This window comes from Budorcas taxicolor, chromosome 2 (genome assembly GCF_023091745.1).
Source record: "Budorcas taxicolor isolate Tak-1 chromosome 2, Takin1.1, whole genome shotgun sequence".
Classification (NCBI taxonomy): domain Eukaryota; kingdom Metazoa; phylum Chordata; class Mammalia; order Artiodactyla; family Bovidae; genus Budorcas; species Budorcas taxicolor.
Genome location: NC_068911.1, coordinates 165,860,438 through 165,879,877, shown reverse-complemented (window position 1 = coordinate 165,879,877; position 19,440 = coordinate 165,860,438). Strand labels below are relative to the sequence as shown.

General features: G+C 55.2%; 2 protein-coding genes across 2 annotated transcripts in view; one reads left to right on the top strand and one right to left on the bottom strand.

Moving 5' to 3' along the window:
• Positions 1–4,095, top strand: part of HDAC1 (histone deacetylase 1) — a 32,664-nt gene extending 28,569 nt beyond the window's left edge. Inside the window, exons 8-14 of the mRNA XM_052659594.1 lie at positions 1,183–1,291; positions 1,374–1,514; positions 2,083–2,191; positions 2,290–2,420; positions 2,562–2,714; positions 3,230–3,278; positions 3,555–4,095. Of these exons, the coding sequence (XP_052515554.1) occupies positions 1,183–1,291; positions 1,374–1,514; positions 2,083–2,191; positions 2,290–2,420; positions 2,562–2,714; positions 3,230–3,278; positions 3,555–3,582 (720 nt within the window). The 3' untranslated portion in view covers positions 3,583–4,095. The remainder of the gene's footprint in view (positions 1–1,182; positions 1,292–1,373; positions 1,515–2,082; positions 2,192–2,289; positions 2,421–2,561; positions 2,715–3,229; positions 3,279–3,554) is intronic.
• Positions 4,096–4,328: 233 nt separating this feature from the next.
• Positions 4,329–6,647, bottom strand: MARCKSL1 (MARCKS like 1). The gene is made up of 2 exons (XM_052635595.1): positions 6,369–6,647; positions 4,329–5,560 (listed from the first exon to the last, which is right to left on the bottom strand). Exons 1-2 carry the CDS (start codon positions 6,453–6,455, stop codon positions 5,051–5,053), a joined length of 597 nt encoding a protein of 198 aa, XP_052491555.1. The 5' UTR covers positions 6,456–6,647; the 3' UTR covers positions 4,329–5,050.
• Between the last annotated feature and the right edge of the window lie 12,793 nt (positions 6,648–19,440).

Genomic DNA, 19,440 nt, shown 5'->3' with positions numbered 1-19,440 from the left:
AAGTGGCGTTTCCACCACTGGGCTGTAAATGGGATTGGTCTAAGGCAGGGGTAGCAAAAGCACCTCAGGGGTCCTCTCCCCAACGAGAGGCTGGCTGGAAATGAGACGGGTTTGAACCCTGGATTGCATGCTGTATGGCCAGTTGAGAGGACAAAATTTCTCCAAGTATATATCTGAATCTTTTATCCAACACTGTTGTTATACAGGAATGTCTAAGGCATGATCTGTGTCCTTGAAGACCTCACAGTCCATGGTGTAGTCCATGGTGTGAGAGGCAGGCACATCCCCAGTACATGTGGTTAGTGCTGTTTTTGAGGGAGGAACAGAGGAACGAGAGAGAAAAACTGCTGTCTGAGCTGGGGAAAGGGTAGTCAGAGGTGATTTCACAGAGGTAGTGACATTTGAGCAGGACTCTGAGAAACGAGGGGTTACTCATGTGAAGAAGGAGGTGGTCTGGAGGCCGGGGGCAGGTGGCAGAGGGAACGGCTCCAGCAGAGGCGCCAATATGTAGCATGTAGGCCTGTATGATGCGGGGAGGGGTCTTGAAGGATGTGGTAGAAAATATTTGTTGGGTTCGTATTTCAAAGGGAGCTTTGAAGGCCATGCTGAGGAGTTATATCTTCACCTGTGAGCAACAAGAGTAGTCACTGCTAGAGTAGTAACCTGGTTAGGCCACGTAGTGGTTTAGCAAACACCAGGTGCCCACTATTGCTGCATGCCTTGTAGCAAGGGTGGCAGAGAAGCCTGAGTTGCAGTCTCTGTCCTCAGTCCCATTGGAATCTAGTTGTGAGAATGAGATATACAAAAGTGAGGCAGCTCTTGGTAGTGTGAGGCTCAAAGTCTGTAGGACCAAATGCATGAGCAGATGCAGCGAAGGGTCAGAAGAGCTTCTTGGAGCCAGTGGTCTTGGACCTGGAGAGCAGGGAAGGATGTAGGGAATTAATAAGGAGGCTGTGTTAGGCTCAGGATTACTAGTGCTAGAAGACTCCTGGAAAACTAAACCAAGTAGGGAAACGGGAAGCCCAGATTGGCTCTCCATTTTCTCTACTCCTCAGCCTGGGGAAGAGTGAAAAGGCAGGAGTGGCGAATAAGGAACAGAAGAAAGTGTTGCACCCACACTTTTCAGCCTGAACCCCAAAAGCTTTTCTTGAGGCTGGTGGTGACCAGGTTGTGTCCTTTCAGGTCATGTCCAAAGTAATGGAGATGTTCCAGCCCAGTGCAGTTGTCTTGCAGTGTGGCTCTGACTCCCTGTCTGGGGACCGGTTAGGTTGCTTCAATTTGACCATCAAAGGTGAGTCCCAGGTAGCATAGAGATGGGTGGCCAGGGTCCTGCTGGGTGCTCCTGTAACTTGGCACCCCTTCTCCCACCAAAGGGCATGCCAAGTGTGTGGAATTTGTGAAGAGCTTCAACCTGCCTATGCTGATGCTGGGAGGAGGTGGCTACACAATTCGTAATGTCGCCCGGTGCTGGACATATGAAACAGCTGTGGCCCTGGACACGGAGATCCCTAATGGTAATGGCTCCGGGGCCAGACTGGTCCGGGCAGTGCGTGAGCTCCTGTGTCCTTGAGCTCACACCCCCTTCCCGCTGGCTCTGCAGCGTCTCCTTTTCAGACTCTGATTCTGTTGCTAGCCTCTTGTGATTTTCAGACTATAGCCATCAGTTTTTTTCCAAGTCCTTTAGCTGCCCCTGTCCATCCTCCCTTGACTTTCGGTCTGGACAGAATTATCAGTAGTTATAGCTTTGGAATTCATACTCTATAGGGTAATTGGGGTAGTGAGGGAGAGAGTACTCTCAGTGAATATTGCCTAAATTTTTCTAAATCAGGGGCTTCAGCCTTCTCCTTATACATAGGCACTCACATAAACACACCCAGACACCACTGGTGTGGACCCTGGAGAATGGCTTTGGCTTTTAAACCCTTGAAATCCTATAGGATTTCCCAAGTCTCACCCCATCTTAAAGGCATGCTTCTGTTTGATAGCTGGGCTGACAGGCCCAGATAAACCTGCAAATGCTTTTCTCAGGGTTCCATGGTGGCCAGATCTCTTAACTCTCTCACCCGCCCCCACCCCAATTAGAGCTTCCATACAACGACTACTTCGAATACTTTGGACCAGATTTCAAACTTCATATCAGTCCTTCCAATATGACTAACCAGAACACTAATGAGTACCTGGAAAAGATCAAGTGAGTATACCCCTGCCCCACACACCCCTAACTGAACATTTCAAGCTCCGGTTGGTCCCTGATCAGAGCCCAGCCAACCTCTCTACCATTGGCCATAGACAGCGGCTGTTTGAGAACCTGAGAATGCTGCCCCACGCACCTGGGGTCCAAATGCAGGCCATCCCTGAGGACGCCATTCCAGAGGAGAGTGGCGATGAGGATGAAGAAGACCCTGACAAACGCATCTCAAGTAAGACCCAAACTTCGGGGGCCTTTGCCTCCCTACTCCATAGGCCCTTGTCCAAGCTGCCCAGCTGTTGAGAACCCCAGTGCTCGTACCTGTAGGGATAATCTGCTTTCTCACTGGAATGTCCCATTAATTACCTCCCAGTCTGTTCCTCGGACAAACGAATTGCCTGTGAGGAAGAGTTCTCCGACTCTGACGAGGAGGGAGAAGGCGGACGCAAGAACTCTTCCAACTTCAAGAAAGCCAAGAGAGTCAAAACAGAGGATGAGAAAGAGAAAGATCCGGAAGAGAAGAAAGGTGAGTTTGGGTCTTGAGCCCCAGGCCCTGGAAGATGAATTTATGTAGGGCACTGTGGGGGTGGGGAGCCGACTTGGCACTGTCAGCTCCTTGGGGTACTCCCTCAGCTACGTGGGCCTTCCTGTGGTTCCTTGAAGTGGCCCACAGAACAGCTACGTGGGCCTTCTGTGGTTCCTAGAAGTGGCCCACAGAAGAATGAAACTCAATTCGTCATCCTCACTGGCTGATAGAGCCCTGCCAGGTTCCAGAGCCAGGGACATGCCTGGGCTCCCCTTGGTCAGGCGGGGCTCTCATACCACCCAAGCCTCCCAGTGCTTCACCGGTTTCCCAGGGGGCTGCCTCCACCCACTGGGTTTAGGCTCCAGCAGGCTGGGAAACCGGTCCAACCTGTTCTCTACAGGTCTAGCTGGGAGGGCTTGGGACGAACTTTTCTCTCCACTGAGCTGTGATGTTGGGAAGGGGTTTCAGATCGCTTAAGTCTTTCCCTTGACCATCCCTGCATTCTTATGTTCTAGAAGTCACAGAAGAGGAGAAAACCAAGGAAGAGAAGCAAGAAGCCAAAGGGTGAGGAAAGAACTGTCTGTCTGCTCCCTGGCATTGGAGCACCAGCCCCTTTGTCCCACCACACCAAGAGGGAAAGCACAGGGACAGCTGGTCCAGCTTACAAAGGCCTCTTTCAGGGACCAGTCTGTCGGTTTCTGCAGTTCTAGGCAGAGCTAGGAAGCTCCAGCCTTCAGCAGTCACCTGGGCAGCCAAGGGCCTGAGGAAGTCATTGTGCCCTTCCTTTTTCCGAGGTCTCTAGGGTGGGTTATCTAATGCCAGTCTCTGCTCTCTCCGCAGGGTCAAGGAAGAGGTCAAGTTGGCCTGAAGAGACCTCTCCAGTTCTGGCTTCTTGCCAAATCCCCACCTTTATCCCACAACCCTTCAGATTTTATATTTTCTATTTCTGTGTATTTATATAAAAATATATTAAATATAAATATCCCCAGGGACTAGATAGGAACCAGGGCCCTGAGGTCAGGGCACACATTACTTTTCTAGTAGCTGCCTTGCAACCCATCCCTCCCAAACTCTTGAACCCTAATGGGTACTGGGTAAAAGGGATCCGCTTAAGCAGCCATAGGACAAAATCTTGAAGTGCCTGCTTTGTAGCTTTGAAAAGGTGCCCTTGCTGACCATTTGAGAAGGGTGGCTGGGTCTTCAGGGACTCCCTGTTGTTTTTAGGCTCTTAAGGTAACATCAGCCATTTTTAGATTGGTTCTGTTCTCATGCCTGCCCTCTCTGTCTTCCCCCAATTCTGCAGGTGAAGATTGGTAGTCTAGTTTCCATTTTGAGATACTATATTCATTTTTGTGAGAATCTTTGTAATAAAATGGTACATTTCTATACCCTCTTGAGCTCATCTCTACTCTGTAGTATTGCCTGGGTTCATGTCTCTGCCCTTCTGGTGTCCATGAGAACCTGGGCAAGCCTTCAACAAAACCCCAGACTTACCTGTCTTAATCCCCCCAAAGCTTGAGGTTGGCCAGTCTTCTCACCTTCACCCCCAGAAGACCACTCATGAAAAAGCACCACTAAAGGGACAACATTTATTCCTTTTTCAAATGTTACAGTAAAACCAGGTGGAAGAGAATGGTTTTAGCAGTTAGAAAAAAAAAAAAAAGTACAAATCTGGGGTTTGGCCATTAAAAGTTATTTACAACAATGGGAGGGGGAAAAAAAGACAACAAGAAGTTTCACATTACAGACCTCCCGCCCACCCCAAAGCTTAATACTTGCTTACCAAGTCAAAAAAGGAGACACGGGTTGATTCACAAGCTGGAGGTTTGAACTTGAGTAAGACATTTATAAAAACCTAGACCGGGGCAGTGTTCTCCCCAGCCCAGGTGCCACTAGGCACAGCACAAGAGACTAAAAACTCAACGGGAAGGCTGGACACTCAGGGTTTGGGAGTGTAGGCACCCCCACATCTGGCTCAGGGATTTGGGGAGTAAACAAAACCTACTTGGAAAAGAATTGGGGAAGAAAACCAGCAATTGCCTTCGGCACAGGTGGGGACAGGGAAGGAGGTAGGGCCAAGGGCAGGAGCATTTCACATCACTAACCTAACTTGGGAAAACTGCAAGGGACCATCTTCAACTGGCCTTAAGAGGAAGACCAGATGGATGATGGGAGAATCCACAGGAGGGAGAGAAGGAGAGGAAACGTGGCTAGGGGGCAACAGCCCCTTCCTTTCTGGGCACAGGAAGGCAGCCGGGGCACCAGGTCCAGGCAGTGACCTCACAAGGACAGCACAGTTTTTGCAGCTTAGAGATCACCCACCTGCCCCCACCCAGCTACTCATTCTGCTCGCTGGCTGGTGCAGGGTCACTCTCTGGCCCCGAGGGAGTGGATGGCTCTGCGGCCTGGGGCCCTGCCTCTTCTGTGTCTCCTCCCTTGGCGGCAGCGCTGGCCTCTGCCCCTTTGGCCTGGGGCTCCTGGCTCTCGGGGGTGGCAGCAGCCTTCCCTTCCTGGGCAGTGCCCTCCTCGCCGCAGGCACTGGTCTCCCCCTGCTCCTGCTCTTCCTCTGTGGGTGAGGAGGCAGACGAATCACCCCCACCCTCCTTCCGATTTCTCTTGAAGGACAGGCCACTCAATTTGAAAGGCTTCTTGAAAGAGAATTTCTTCTTCTTCTTGGGGGTCTCCTTGGGGGGCACCTCCCCCTTAGCCTCAGCGCCCTGGCCAGGGGGTGCTGGCTCGATGGCATCACCAGTGGCCCCTGCTGCCTCCTCTGTTCCGTTCACGGGGGGCGACTCCCCTTCACCTTTGGGGGATAAGTCTCCATTGCTTTTCACGTGGCCGTTCTCCTGCAGGGCAGAGAAGACCGCAGTGAGGGTCGGGGCTCTAACTCCCCTCCCCCAGCCCACCCAGACATCGGGGTCCCGAGTCATGCCACCGCAACCCCAGAGCCTAGTTGTAGCCTCACCCCAGCGGCATCCAGTCAAACCTCTCCCTCCTGCCCCGCACAGGGATACAGAAGCCGCGACCGGCAGGAGGCGCTGGGGTCTCGGGGCCCCCCACCCACCTCTCCCGGGGCGCGCTCTCTATTCCGCGCAGGACCGCCCGAGGCCGCGGATCCCGGACGGGCGGGGGAGCCGTGCAGCCAATATTGGGCGGGAAGCCGCCCCGGGGCGCTGTTCCCTGCACCTGGACGGCCTATTTTCCCAGCCGCAGGCTTTGTGTAAAAGGCCCCCACCCACCGCAGGCTCTCCTCACATCGCGGCTCCTCCCTTAAAAAAGGCCTTGGGATATTGAGGTCGGGTCTGCGGGGGGAGTGCCCTCGCCTCCGGGCACCCGCCCCGCGGCCCCCGGGCGCCCCCTTGGCGCGGCCCAGCAGCGCCTTTGTTCCCCGCGCGGCACTCGGGGCGGCCGGGGGGCAGCGCCGGGGGCCGGGGCCGCGAACAAAGAAGGCGGCGGGGCCCGGCCGGCGCCCCCTCCCCGCCCCTCCCCTCGCTTCGCCCGCGGGGGCTGCGGCGCCGAGAACAAAGGGACCGGGCGGGGGAGGGGGCGCCGCGTGTCCCGGGCCGGACAAAGCGCGCGGCCCCGGACCGGGGCCCTAGAGGGGGCGAGGTACGGGAGGAGGGGGCCGGGTCGGGCCGTGCCGAGCGCACCCACCTGTCCGTTGACCTTGGCGGGGGAAGCGCCTGCTGCCTCCTCGGCGGTCACGTCGCCCCGGGGAGCCTTGGAGCTCTGGCTGCCCATGGTGGGGGGTTCTGCTGGGGGGGCGCCCGGAGCCGCCCCGGGCTCGCGCCGCAGGGGATAGTTCGGTCGGGTGGGCCTGGCCGGCGGAGGGGTGGGGCTCGCGTCTGAGGGGGAGGGGTGTCGGGGGTAAACCAAGCTGACCCCCGCTCCGCGCCCGACCCACTAGCTGCGCCCACCTCCGCTCCGCTCCGCTCCGCTCCGCGCCAGAATGCCGCCTGCCGCCCGCCGAGTCTCCTATATATATGCGCCCGGAGCTCGGGGCGGGGCCGGACATTTAAATGAGCGCCCAATCAAGGGGCGGAGGCGGACCCAGGCCGCGGGCCCTACTTGCACGGTGGGCGACGCTGGCGGTCTGGTCCCCCAACCCACTCGGCTCCCGGGGGCAGGTGGGGTCCAGGGCGGGAAGAAGGGAGGCGGGTTCCTACACGAGCTGGGCAGAGAGGGGGCTCCTAGAGGAAAGAGAAGGGAACAGTCGTCCCCTCCTCTCACCGCCCACCTCTCAGGGTGGACGCCCTAGCTCCTGGAGTGGCCCCCATCGTCTTGGTCCCGCATTGGCAAGCTTTGTCAGTCTCCCCCTAGAACTGATCGAAGGACTCACATGCCCAGACTCGTCAGCCGGCGGGCTCCAGAGAATGTGGTCATGGCAGCCGCAGGGCCCTAGCTGGGTTCTGTGCCCCCTCAGGCCTGGAGATGGGTCCGAGGTCCCGCCCACGTGCTGCCTGCCCCACCAACCTGGGAGGTCTGCCCGGCCGCAGGGTTAGTCTGGTGAGTCTGGTGAAGTCGTCCCTCATCCCTCCTGTCAGTCCATCGGTGGCCAGTCACACTAAGCCCCCACAGACAAACTCACCTTTGGTCCATCTTTTCTCAGACCCATGACAAAGTCCCACCTGGGTTATCTTAGTGGGTATCTCCATCCCCATTAGAAAGCTGAGGAGCCTGAGGCTCAGAGACCTGGACATAACCTGTCTGACTTCAGCACTCCCCAGTCACATCCGCTCCCCTACATCAGGGTTCCCCCCAAGACAGCAGAGGAAGCCCAGGAGGGGGCTCAACAACCTTTAAAACACTCCAGTTCCTCAGGAGGAGGGGCCTTGGACGGTCCCTTGAGGCCAGCCCCCAAGCTGCCAGTCCAGCCTTCAGCCCTGCCTGAGTAGGGGAGCCTGGAGACAGGGGCAGGGTGGAGGTGACTGGAAACTACAGCTGGAGCCTCTTGCCACTAGTCCAGGCCAGGGGGAACCCCAGAGTCCTGGCTGGCCCCGGATGTGTGCGTCCGGCTGCTGCCCTCAGCCCCCAGGAGGAAGGAGATGGGGGCTGGCGGAAGCCAAGTGTTGCAAAAGCAAGGCTGTGTGTCCTGGACAGCTCAGCACGGCCCTCCCTTGTTCCCTCCCTCCTACGAGTAAGGTCTCCTGGGAGGCCTGAGGCTGTGAGGTGTGGAGACACCCCAGGGCCTGAGAAATCAGGAACTCCCACAGATCTGACGACACGACTGAGATGACTTCTACCTGCAGCACTCACTCCTGTGGCTTCCACCCCCACCCCTACTCAGAGACTACAGAATGCTCTCGGCTTCATTAACGCCCTGTTTTTCAGAGTGGACAGATTCAGAAAGGGAAAATGACATGTCCAAGGGTACACAGTAAATACCAGTAACAGGGTAAGACAGAGTTGGAGAGACCTGTAAAAAGGGGCTGTGGGCTATAAGGAAAGTCCCGGAAGCAGTCTCTCTTGAGATCTGGGGCTGCCTGGTCAGAGTGGGAGGCAAGAAGAGCCAGCTCTTGGGACGGGATGGCGCACCATGCCCTACGGCAACTCACTGACAGGACAGTGACTTCTCCACCCCTGCCAGTAAGGGATGGACATCGTGACCCGCATTTCTGTCTTGACCACAATAGGGGATCCACAATGCTGCCAGGCGCTGCCAGCTCCGGCTGGCAGAGCTCAGATGAAGGCTGTGTGAGTCCCGGACGGGTTGGAGTCAGAGGTTAAGATCCCAAGGCCCCCAGTTTCCAGGCTCTGCTCTGGGGGGGATGAGTGGCACATCGTCAGGATGATCCCAGGAGGAGAGGGGAGCTATCAGGGGCTGAAGGATCCCGAGTCCCCAGAGCCCCAGAAGGAGGCTGGTCCACAAGGGAGCCCTGCATCCCCCACCAAACATGGAAGGAGGCTGAGGAGGGGGCACCTGAGAGGTGAATCCCTCAGCAAATCCAGGGCCCAGCTGAATTCAGCTTCTGGAAGGGGGAAGAGGCTTGGGATGCTGCGGGGGTGAGTGGGGGTGGTACGGCAGCCCCCACAGCCCCCTCCATCCACACTGCGGCTCCTTTCTCCCCAGCTGCTGCCAGCCCAGACAATGCGCCCATTGTTCTGTATCTCCAGGGGCCTGTGTGCAACTGTGTGTGTCTGTTTCTCTCTGTGTGTGACTGTGTATTGCTCTGTATCTATCTGTGTGTGAGAGAGACTTTGTGACTCTGTGTGAGTGTGTGTGTGACCAGGTGTGTACTTTTGTAGTTGTGTGAGTACACATCTTTGTTTGGCAGTGTGTATTAAGGGTCAGAGAGAGAGGCTTGGTGACTCTTGATGACTTTCTGAGACTTTCTGGGTGTGTGTGCCTGTCTGTCCTTGAGGTTGGGTTGGTGACTGGCTGTGACTGGGTGTGTGACTATGAGTGTATGTGCATGAGAGAGTGGCTACTTTGTGTTTGTGTGAGTGGCTGTGTGTGCCTCCGTGGGTCAGATCATGGTGATCAGGACCTTTGAGATGTGAGCTTTTGCCAGGACAGAGTGGCAGGGGCAGGAGGAGTGGGGACTCTGAGATGGACAGGGGAAGGGAAGGTGAGAGACCAGACTTTTCCCACATCTTCCCTCTGTCCCAGTTCTCCCATGAAGGCTCAGACCCTGGTCCTGGCCTGAGATGCTCCTTGTCCCCATGGACAGAAGGGAGTGGGACCCCAGGAGAGCCCTGAAGTGGGGTGGGGAAGGAATAAAGAGAACACCACCTCATAAAGACGGCTGTGGGGGCATGGGAGGGTCCTGTGGTGGAGATCAGATTAGACGCTAGGTGAGATGTGAGTGGGCAGGATCTTATCAGGAATGGAGGACGGGACTTCCAAGGGGAGGGACCAGTATATGCCAAGGCCTGGAGAGGGGAAGAGATACCAGAGGACGGCTAGGTCCCAGTGGAGACCTCAGAAATGGTGACTTGGAGCAGCCCATTTCCCAGCCCCAGGGTCCCCATCTCCTTCCAGGAAGGATCACCTGGACCCAGAGACTTTATAGTTCTAGCCCCAGCTCTGCCTTCCGCTTTACCTGTCAGCCAGCCCTCTCTCCTCTTGGGCCTCGGCCTACTCATCTGTGCAGTGACAGCTTGGCCTCTGTGATTCAAGTGCACAGAGCCTGGAGTTCCTCCTTTTGCTCCTACGTGGCAGAGTATCAGCTGTGAGTCACGCCGGGCCCCTGCCCGCAGGGGTTTCCCACTGGGGAGGCTGGCAATGCCTTAAGAGGAGAAGAAAGAGCCAGAGCAGGGTCAGATAAGAGACCTGTGGGTTGCATGGAAGAGGGCCCTCTGGGAGGGCCAAGGGATGGAGGAAAAGCTTCCAGTAGCACAAGGGAACAGCAAATGGTCTGTGTGGAGTGGGGATGAAGGCAGAAGCCTGTTCTAGACCAAAGTTAAAGAGACAGGGTTCTAGGATCTGGGGACTGGCTGGTACAGGGATGGAGTGGAGACATGGGAGTGAAGATTTCTGAATTTTCTGTTTGGGGTCCATGATCCCATGACTGAGAGAGGGAATCAGAGGAAAATAAAGCTGGCAGGGGGTTGTGGAATTTAACCTTGTTGAGTCTGAGGTGCCCAGAGAGAATTCGGGGGGCCATCCAGGAGGTAGCCTGTATGCTTTAGCACATAGGCATGTGATCATGTTTCCTGAGCCAAAGGCCAAGCCCCAAAGGCCAGGGTCTGGCTAGTGACCCTAAAGGGATAAAAGACAGAAGGTTTTAAGTCAGAACTGACCCCAGGAAATCTGGATCTCTGGTTGCTGCTAGTAAGAGGGTGACTGGAGCCAAGCAGTGCATGAGGTCACCCAGGAAGTCCTGGGGCAGTGGGAGCTCTGCCATTAGCCAGGCCAGCAGCAGGAGAGGGCCCCAGGGAGGGAGTCAATGGGAGGGGGAGGAGAAACCCTGGAGCGCAGAATCATGGGGATCCTTGACCACTCGGGAGAGTTTTGAAAATGCAGGAATGACCAACGGTAATAATCAAAGCTGCTACCAATACATGCCTGCTACACCACTGCATGGTATATTACTGCGTGACCGTGTTTCCCCTCTATAGAGGCAGACTCTGAAGCCCAGCCAGGTGGAGTGTTCATTAAGCAGAAGAGGAGGAGGTCAGGTCTAAAAGAAAGTGGAGCTCTGAGGAGCGGCCTCCACAAAGGGTCTCGCTGCTTCTGGTTTGGGAGGAGCCTTTAGGGATGTCAGCAGGGAGCGCATGGCAGCTGCAGGAACGGGATCCCTGGAACTGGACTCCCCAGCACCCTGGGTACGCTGGGTTCTGGCTGGGTTGTTAGCAGGCCAGTGCTGGGGCTGGAACCTGAGTCTGGATACTGGGCACCTCTGGGACCCTTCCCTGGGACCCACCATCCAACCAGTCACCACATCACAGAGACGAGATCTGGAAAGTTCCCTTTCAGGATTTTAGGCCACTCAGCCCTTTTATTTCTCCCTTTTGCTCCCTCTTCCCCTGGTGTGTGTGTGTGTGTGTGTGTGTGTGTGTGTGTGTGTGTGTGTGTTGGCAGTGGTTGTGCAAACTGGACAGGATCCAGCCACTCTCTAATAGAGCTGTCTCTCTGGGGCTCAATTTCTCCAATAGCTAAGAGGTGTGTAATCCCAGCTCACCTGCCTATCTCCCCCAGGCTCAATGAGGTCACCAGAAATTCAACCCAGTTCTGGGCTGCCCTCGGCCTCTCCCTTGCCCCTGCCCCTCCCCTTTTCCCAACTTTCAGTTTCTTTTCAGATCCTCAACACCTTTAGGGGGAAGAGGTGGCCAAACCAGTGGAATGTGGATTGCTAACAAGTTTCCAGCCAAAATCCCCCATTTAGGGGAAGTCCTTTTAAAAGGGAAACTGAAACTCTCTCCTAGTCCAGTGCCAAGTCCCACCCCTTCCTCTCCACAGATCTTGCCCCATCACCTCTCCCATTCAGCCTCCTCCCCAAAATGATTTGGATCCAAGCTCCAACTACATTCCAGCTTTGTGACTCTGGACAAGTCCCTTCCCCTTACTGAGCCTCAAAATGCCCACTCCATACAGCAAGGACATCCGGCGCCACTTCGGGTTGTGGCAAGGGTTCAGTCTCTGACTAGACGAACGTTCAAAGTCAACAATGAGGTGTTGGAGAAGACTCTTGAGAGTCCCTTGGACTGCAAGGAGATCCAACCAGTCCCTCCTAAAGGAAATCAGTCCTGAATATTCATTGGAAAGACTGATGCTGAAGCTGAAACTCCAATACTTTGGCCACCTGATGCAAATAACTGACTCATTGGAAAAGACCCTGATGCTGCGAAAGGTTGAAGGTGGGAGGAGAAGGGGACGACAGAGGATGAGATGGTTGGATGGCATCACTGACTTGATGGACATGAATTTGAGTAAGTTCTGGGAGTTGGTGATGGACAGGGAAGCCTGGCATGCTACAGTCCATGGGGTCTCAAAGAGTTGAACACAACTGAGCAACTGAACTGAACTGAACTAAAGGGTTCAGTAGGTATTGTTGTGTTGAGGCAATGGTAGTGGTAAAGAACTGGCTCCATCACGTCCCAGCTATGCGGCTTTAGGCCTGCTCTGAGCCTCAGTCTCCATATCTGTAAAATAGGAATGATGATTATACCCACTTCTCAGGGTTATTGTGAGATGAACGACCTAGTATCATGACATAAAGCTCTAAGAACTAAGCACCTGAGGTGCCCAGCACGTGGGCAAAGTTGACAATGTTCCTAAGTGTGATTACGTGAAATCCTGGGCCAGGGCCACTCTCTTCCCTTCCTTCCCTAGAGAGAGGAGGTGGGTGTCTAGGACCACCCTGGGATAACCTTGTATCCCCTCCATCAACTTTCTTCCTGGGCAGGTGGTGGAGGGACTGTTCTAAGGATGCTGAAGTGTTCAGAGGGAAATTTACTGGGCTCAATCAGTTCCTTAAATGGTAAAGGAATCTGCCTCTCCCCAGAACCCTGAGGATTCCCTTCCTTTTCTCTCACACTCCAGAAGTATCCCCCAGGGACCTTCTTTTAGTGATTTTTCCCAGAAAAGACATACTCTGGACACCCCTTGACGTGCACATCATCTGTCTCCTCGCAGCTCCTCCTCACACTCTCCTTCCCTCCCATCTGTCTGCATAGGGGTGTCTGGCATCTCTGGGGACCAGCCTGCAATGCTCCAGGTTGTGCCTCAGAGATGGGACTCCCAGCCTTACTTCCCTTCTCTTTCTTCTTGGCCTATTGATCTTCAACTCTCTTGGGTCTTTAGGTCCTCAGGGCTGATCTTCTCCTACCTCAGGGCCTTTGAACAGTCTGTTCCCTCCACATAGAATGCCTCTTTCCACTTCTCTACTTGCTGAATTTCTGTTCTTCTCTTTCTCTCTCTCTTTGTCTTGCCATGTGGCATATGGGATCTTAGTTCCCTGACCAGGGATCGAACTTGTGCCTCCTGGAGTGGAAGCATGGGGTCTTATTACCCACTGGATCACCAGGGAAGTTCCTCTGCTTTCTCTTAAACCACTCCCAAGGACTTTCCAGATTCCCCAGGAGGAAGAGATGGCTCTCCCACCACACATTCCACACTCCTGGGCTGAGAGTTCCCACTACTCAGCTGCCCAAACCAGGAACCTGTGCTGCATAACCAGGCCACCACCATCAGCTCATCCTCCCCTGTCTCCATCTCCACAATTGGCCCTTCTCACCTGGACCTGGGTCATTTCATCAGCCTTCTCACTTGTCTGTCTGCACAAGTCCAGCCCCTCCATTCATTCTCCTCTACCTGAGAATTACTTTCTAATAGGGGGTGCTCACTGAATAATCTGTTGACAGATGGAGTAAATGAGTGAAGGAATGAATAAAAGAAATGTAGAATCAAACACATCCCACTTGGCTTCAAACCTTTCTGTGGCTCCTTACTGCCCTCAGAGGAAAGTCTGTGCCTTAGCTTTGAGATCCTCACTGATTCCCTATAGCACACTCTGGGCTTTCCCCCAAGCCTAGCCTGCTCTCCTTCCTGTATTCATGTGCAATTGTCCTTCTTCTCTGCTGTGCAAGAAGGGATGTTGAAACAAACCATGATGGGAAGAGATGGTAGGAACCTGCGCTAAAGAGAGAGGGGAGAGTGAGCCAACACCAACACTTCCTGGGTTAGACTAGACTCTGTCCTCGGGGCTGCGGACTACGAGCTGGGCCTTGGAGCTTCAGTTTGAGATGTCTATTAGCGTCCGCATGGAGACATCAGGCTGGCAGTTAATAGATCTATGAGCCTGGACTCCAAAGGTGAGCTTTTGCGGCCTCCCAGATTTGAAGCCACAGGACTGGACGGGATCCACTGAGAGAAGTGGCTCAAGAAGACACCGCCAGGGCCTCTCCAGCATTGAGACTCTGGACGGGGAGCCAGCAGGTGGATTCAGCTCATGGGCAGAGAAAGGAAGAGAACCAGGAGCAGGGTATCCTGAAGACCGAGGGAGGAAATGGCTTCTAGAAGGAATGTGTGATCTGCCAGGTCAGATGCTGCTGAAGGTGGAGGAAGACAGAGGAGGAGAGGTATAGGAGGGGTTTAGGGGGCAGAAGTGACAAGTCTTAACAAAATACAGGATGATGGGAGTCAGGAGGCAGGGCCAAGGATGGTGCCTGAGGGTCTGGCTTGGGAAATGGGGGGAAAGAGGTGCCCAGTCACACATAGGAGGTCTAGAGGAGGAGCAGTGGGGCACCATAGAAATGGAGAGGTCAGCTTTGGAAAAGGTTAAGTCGAGGTGCCTTTGGAATGCTGTTAGGATCTAGGCATCTGGAGTGAAATCTGTGTTGGAGAGAAGATCCCTGTATGTGTGTGTCTCTCTGTGTCTGTCTCTCTTCTCTGTCCTTCTCTATGTGTATCTATAGGACAATCTGTATGCTGACCATTATGAAATCTCTATCTTCAGCCAGATCTCTCCAGAACTCTGGCTCCCTTGGAGACCACCCTGGATGTGCCACAGGGACCTAAAGACACAGAACAACAGGCTCAGGACACAGATCAAAAAAGGACAGAGTTGGAGGCCATTGTAAACCAGGGAACAGTTGGTCAGACTGGTCCAGACAACGTGAAGGTGGCCTGAACTAGGCAAGAGCAGAGGGCAGAAGTGGAGATAAAGTGCAGAGACATTCAGGGAGTGGAGAACACCAGAGATGGGGACGAGTTTCCGTTGGAGGGAGGGGGGCTAGAGGAGGAAGGGAGCCGACTCTGGGGGCCCACTGGGTATGGGAAGTGGGGGCTGCTGTCCTGCAGTTACCTGTTAATATGACTGAGACATCCCCCCAAAAGGACAGGGGATGGGTCACAAGTGGGTCTTATGAAGTGGGAGAGGGATGCTGTTGACCACAGAGCAGTTGAGTCAGGGTACCTGCCCAAAGATGGCTCAAGCCATCAGCCCCCTCTGCCGGATCCCTGCAGGGGGGCTTGAGCTGATCCACTCCCAGGCTCAGTCCCAGGTAGGCCCTGCAAGAGAGTTCACAGAGGACAGGGACAGGTGCCTGGGGCCTTGGACCTAGCTGAGGGCCGGAGACCACTCATTGTTCACCAGAGTGGACTCTGAGACCCTGGGCGGGCTGTTGGCCTAGAGATGCCACGAGGGGATCATGTTCCTCCCTTGCTTTAAACCTTTCCATGGCTTTCTACTTCCTCCCAGAGCATGTCCAGCCCCTCGTCCTGGTTTTCAAGGTCCTAGAAGCTCCAGGCCCAGCTAGCTCCACCTTAGGCAGAGAGCCCTGGCTGCCAGACTCATGGTTCCCTCAGCGGGATGACAGCTTCAACGACACCACTGCAGCCTGCAAATCACCAAACCTTTCTCCATGCTGCCAGTTCTGCTTGGATTGCTTCCTCCTGTGTAGCTGCACCCAGGGCCTGCCCATCTGTGGAGACTCAACTCAAGGAACTCCTCCAGAAGGCTTTCCTGGGGGTCTTCCCTGGCAGCCCAGTGGTTAAGACTCCGAGCTTCCACTGAAGGGGGCATGGGTTTGACCCCTGATCTCTAGTCAGGGAATTAAGATCCCACATGCCATGTAGTATGGTTAAAAAAAGAGGGTGGTGGGGGTTTCCTGACCTCACAGAGGAGTCACTGCCCCAAACAAACTAATGTCACTCTCCTGTGGCACCTTACTGAGCTAGCGTATGCCTCTGCCTTTTTCTATGACCTGTGAGAGTCTGGGGAGCCGGAACATGTTGGGTTCACCCAGCGTACCCCATGGCGGGTCATGGGTGCAGCAGGACATTCAAGCGTGGCTGCAAAGGTCCTCCCAGCTCTGTGGGTTCGATCTAACTCAGTGTGTGTGGCTGGGGAGGACACAGATCATTACCCCCCAAAGTAGGGAGAGTCAGAGAGTGGTGAAACCTGCTTTATTTGGTCAGTGAAGGGTGGGAACACAGAGAGCCAGGAGAGGACGAAGGGACAATCTTCACCCCCAGAAAGGGGACAGAGGACTGTGCAGTGCTCCTGGGCCATCTTCCTGCTCATCCTGGCTTGGCACAAGTCAGCCTCGGGACCATCATGTGATGAACCTGAGGCTATCTCCCCAGATTCCTGGAAAACAGGCATCAGTGACACTCCTCTGGGACCTGGGGCACAGGGTGTGCAGCTGAGCACACCAGCCTGTCCTGGCTCCTGTGCAGCTCTACTGCGAACTTGTGGGTGTCCTTGGACAAATCACTTAATGGCTCTGAGCCTCAGTCTCCTTATATGAGGATAATGGGAACATCAATGGTAACTACCTCAAAGGTTGTGATGAAGCATGAAAAATTTTAGCATAATAACTGGCTGAAAGTAAATGTGGAATAAATATTAACTGTTACGATTATAACTATTTTATCAAGAGACCTGGGTTGTGTTCCCAGTTCTGCCCCGTTTTCCTCTCTGGACCTGCCTGATTTTCCATCTATAAAATGGAATGTTGAAGGATTAAAAGAAATAATGGATGTGGCAGAGGCTCCTGAGATGCGTGATCGTCTTTGCCCCTCTGAGGTTCCCCTCCCTGTGGTTGCAGAGGGGTTGCCACTTTCACTCTGTCAGGCCCTTACTGGGCTGTCTGTCCAGGCAGGATCTGCTGCCACAGGGCCAGCCCATCTCCTCCCCTCTGTCCGTGGGGCAGAATGAGAGGAAAGGGCTGTGGTTGCCCCAGCAGGGACTGTGGTTACACAGGACGAAGGACTTCCTTCCGGACTGCAGGATGCTATCCTGGGAAGGAGCCAGAGATCGTGGGACTGAGGCTGCCGAGGGAAGGGGTTGCTTCCAGGGGAATGTCCAGACCAGGCAGCTTAGGCCAGAGTGGGCTAGTGGAGTGAATCAACTCAGCAGTGACCTCACTTCCAGAGACCTTGGAGGGCCCTGTTGAAACCCATCTCATCCCCATCCCCCTACCCCCACCCACCACCCCTGGCTCCCAACATCAGAGGGACAACAGAGAGACATAGCCAAAGGGGTATTACAAGATAGATAGCTAAAGCCAAAGGGCCACCCAAGAGACAAACATGCAGGCTGTTCCCTCAAGCCAGAACATTCTTCCCAGAGTCTGGAGGGGCTGCTCTCTCACCCTTCAAGCCTTAATCTACAGTTACCTCCTCAGATAGGACCTCCTGGCCAACCCATCCATTCATGCACCCTTTAGTGAGCCCCTGTTATGAGTCAGGCATTGTTCTAGATCTGTGAACAAGACACAGGCTGTGCCCTCTCCATACAACATAGCACTTGGCCCACTTCATCCTTCTCAAACACAGCACACTGTTTATCTCTGACTTCTCTTTATTGTTGTTTCCCCATCAGAATGTAAGCTCCATGAGGGAGTCTCAACTATTCTTTTCACCAATTTGAACTCAGTGATTCAGAATATAAATCTGACACAACCCTCTAAAACAGGCCCTGATAAATAACTTGCTGAATAAATGAATGGACACTGAGACCAGAGACAGACAGACACAGAGAAACAGAACCATGTTCAGAAGTGATGCAACATTCAGAGATGCCCCCAAATGTGAAGCACACACAGACACACACGGGAGAGTGTCCTTCAAGCAGACCAGTTCACTTTGGTCATTCAGCTTGGTCACCAAGCCTGGGGCTGGGGTCACTCTTGTCCTGAAACTGACCCAGTTGATGGCCAAGGGCATGATCTATTCTGGCTTCCACACTCCCTGCGCTGGGTTCAAGTTGGCATTGTGTTTGAAGAGCCCTCTTTGAAACTCTATTCTACCTCTTTAGTCGTCTTTTGATGAACAGAATTTTAATAGAGACGAATCTGTCAATCTCCTAAAAAAATGTCTGTGGTGGTTTGAAAAGGGCAGGGATGAATAACCTCGCAGAAACCCACGCCGAGCCCGCGGAGCCTTTCTCACTGCGGCTCATTCCCTCTGGGTCCTCGAGTCTGGAAGGCAAGGCGGACTGACCTCGCTCCCGGAGGGCAAGGCGGACTGACCTCGTGTCGGGGCATCACCCTTCCCCACCCCTACCTCCGCCAGGCCCCGCCTCTAGGCCCGCCCCTCCGAGGTCGCGCCCTCTACGGGCCCCGCCCTTCACCGGCTCTCGGGCGTGCCGGGGAGCTAGATCTCCCTTCCTCCCGCCCAGGTATTGGTAGTTAATATTCTGCCACCAGTGCTTCCACCAAGGGAGGGAAAACTGGGCCGCCAGGACGGGGGCAAATCCCACTCGCTCTCAGATTACGCCCACTGCCTTCCGTGGACAGCCGCTTCAGGCCCCACCCTTAACCACAGTCAAGCCAGCCTATCCAACCCCTGACCGACCCTCGGGTCTGGGGATCCGCCCCTTCCACAGACCCCGCCCCCGCCGTAGGCTCCGCCCCTCCCCTCTGGGGGCCTCCGCCCCGCCCCGCCCCGAGCGTTCGTAGGAGGCGCGGGCGCGCGCCGTAGCAGCTGGGCCAGTGAACTTGGGGCACGTCCGCCCCCCCAGTGGCCCCCGGCAGCGGTAGCAGGTTGTGCGCAGGCCAGTGCCAGGCGGAGCCCGAGGGGCGGCTGCGCTGCGGGCTCATTCAGTAGTCGCCCAGGCCTCGGCGGGCGGCGGGCACCGGGCGCCGGCAAGACCGTGCTCCGGCAGCCCTAGAAACAGAACTCCTAGTCCAGGCAGTGCCGGGGCGTGGCCTGGGGGCGCCCGTAGGGGAGACAGGGCAGCGGTCTCCCCAGGAGGCGCGACGCGCTGGGAGGAGGGAGATTGGAGGCCCCTCTCGGGGTCTTCCCAAGGACCTGTGCTCCTCCTCCCTCCTAGCTGCCAGACCCGGGGCCTTTATCTCGCCGGCACCCTACTCTGGACCCCTTCACCAGGACACAAGAAAATTCACCACCAATTGGGCAGTCTCGGTGAATAGCATAGTGTCCAGGCTGTCTGGTCCTCTTCGGCCTCTAATACCTGCTGGGACGTGGAGGGGGAGGCCTGAAAGACCGTATTCCCCTCGGGCCCCGCTGTTTTTAGCAGGAGGCCTCAGCTGTCAGAGCGGACTGGGCAGCACCAGGCCTTCTGGCGGGGTCGAGTAGGTGGTCTTTCTTCACCAGCCGCTTCAGGGGGAGGGGGTTGATCACCACTGCTGAGGGATTCCCTGAGACGCTAGTCCTGCAGGGTCAGGGACAGAAAGACAAGGACAGAGGCAGCAAGAGGGGCCCAGGAAAGGTCAGCTGCTGTTTGGATTAACCCTTCCTTTTATTTCAACCAGGGGCCTCCATCTTCTGCTTACACATCCCTGATGGTGTGCTCAGGAAGACGCCACACCTCAA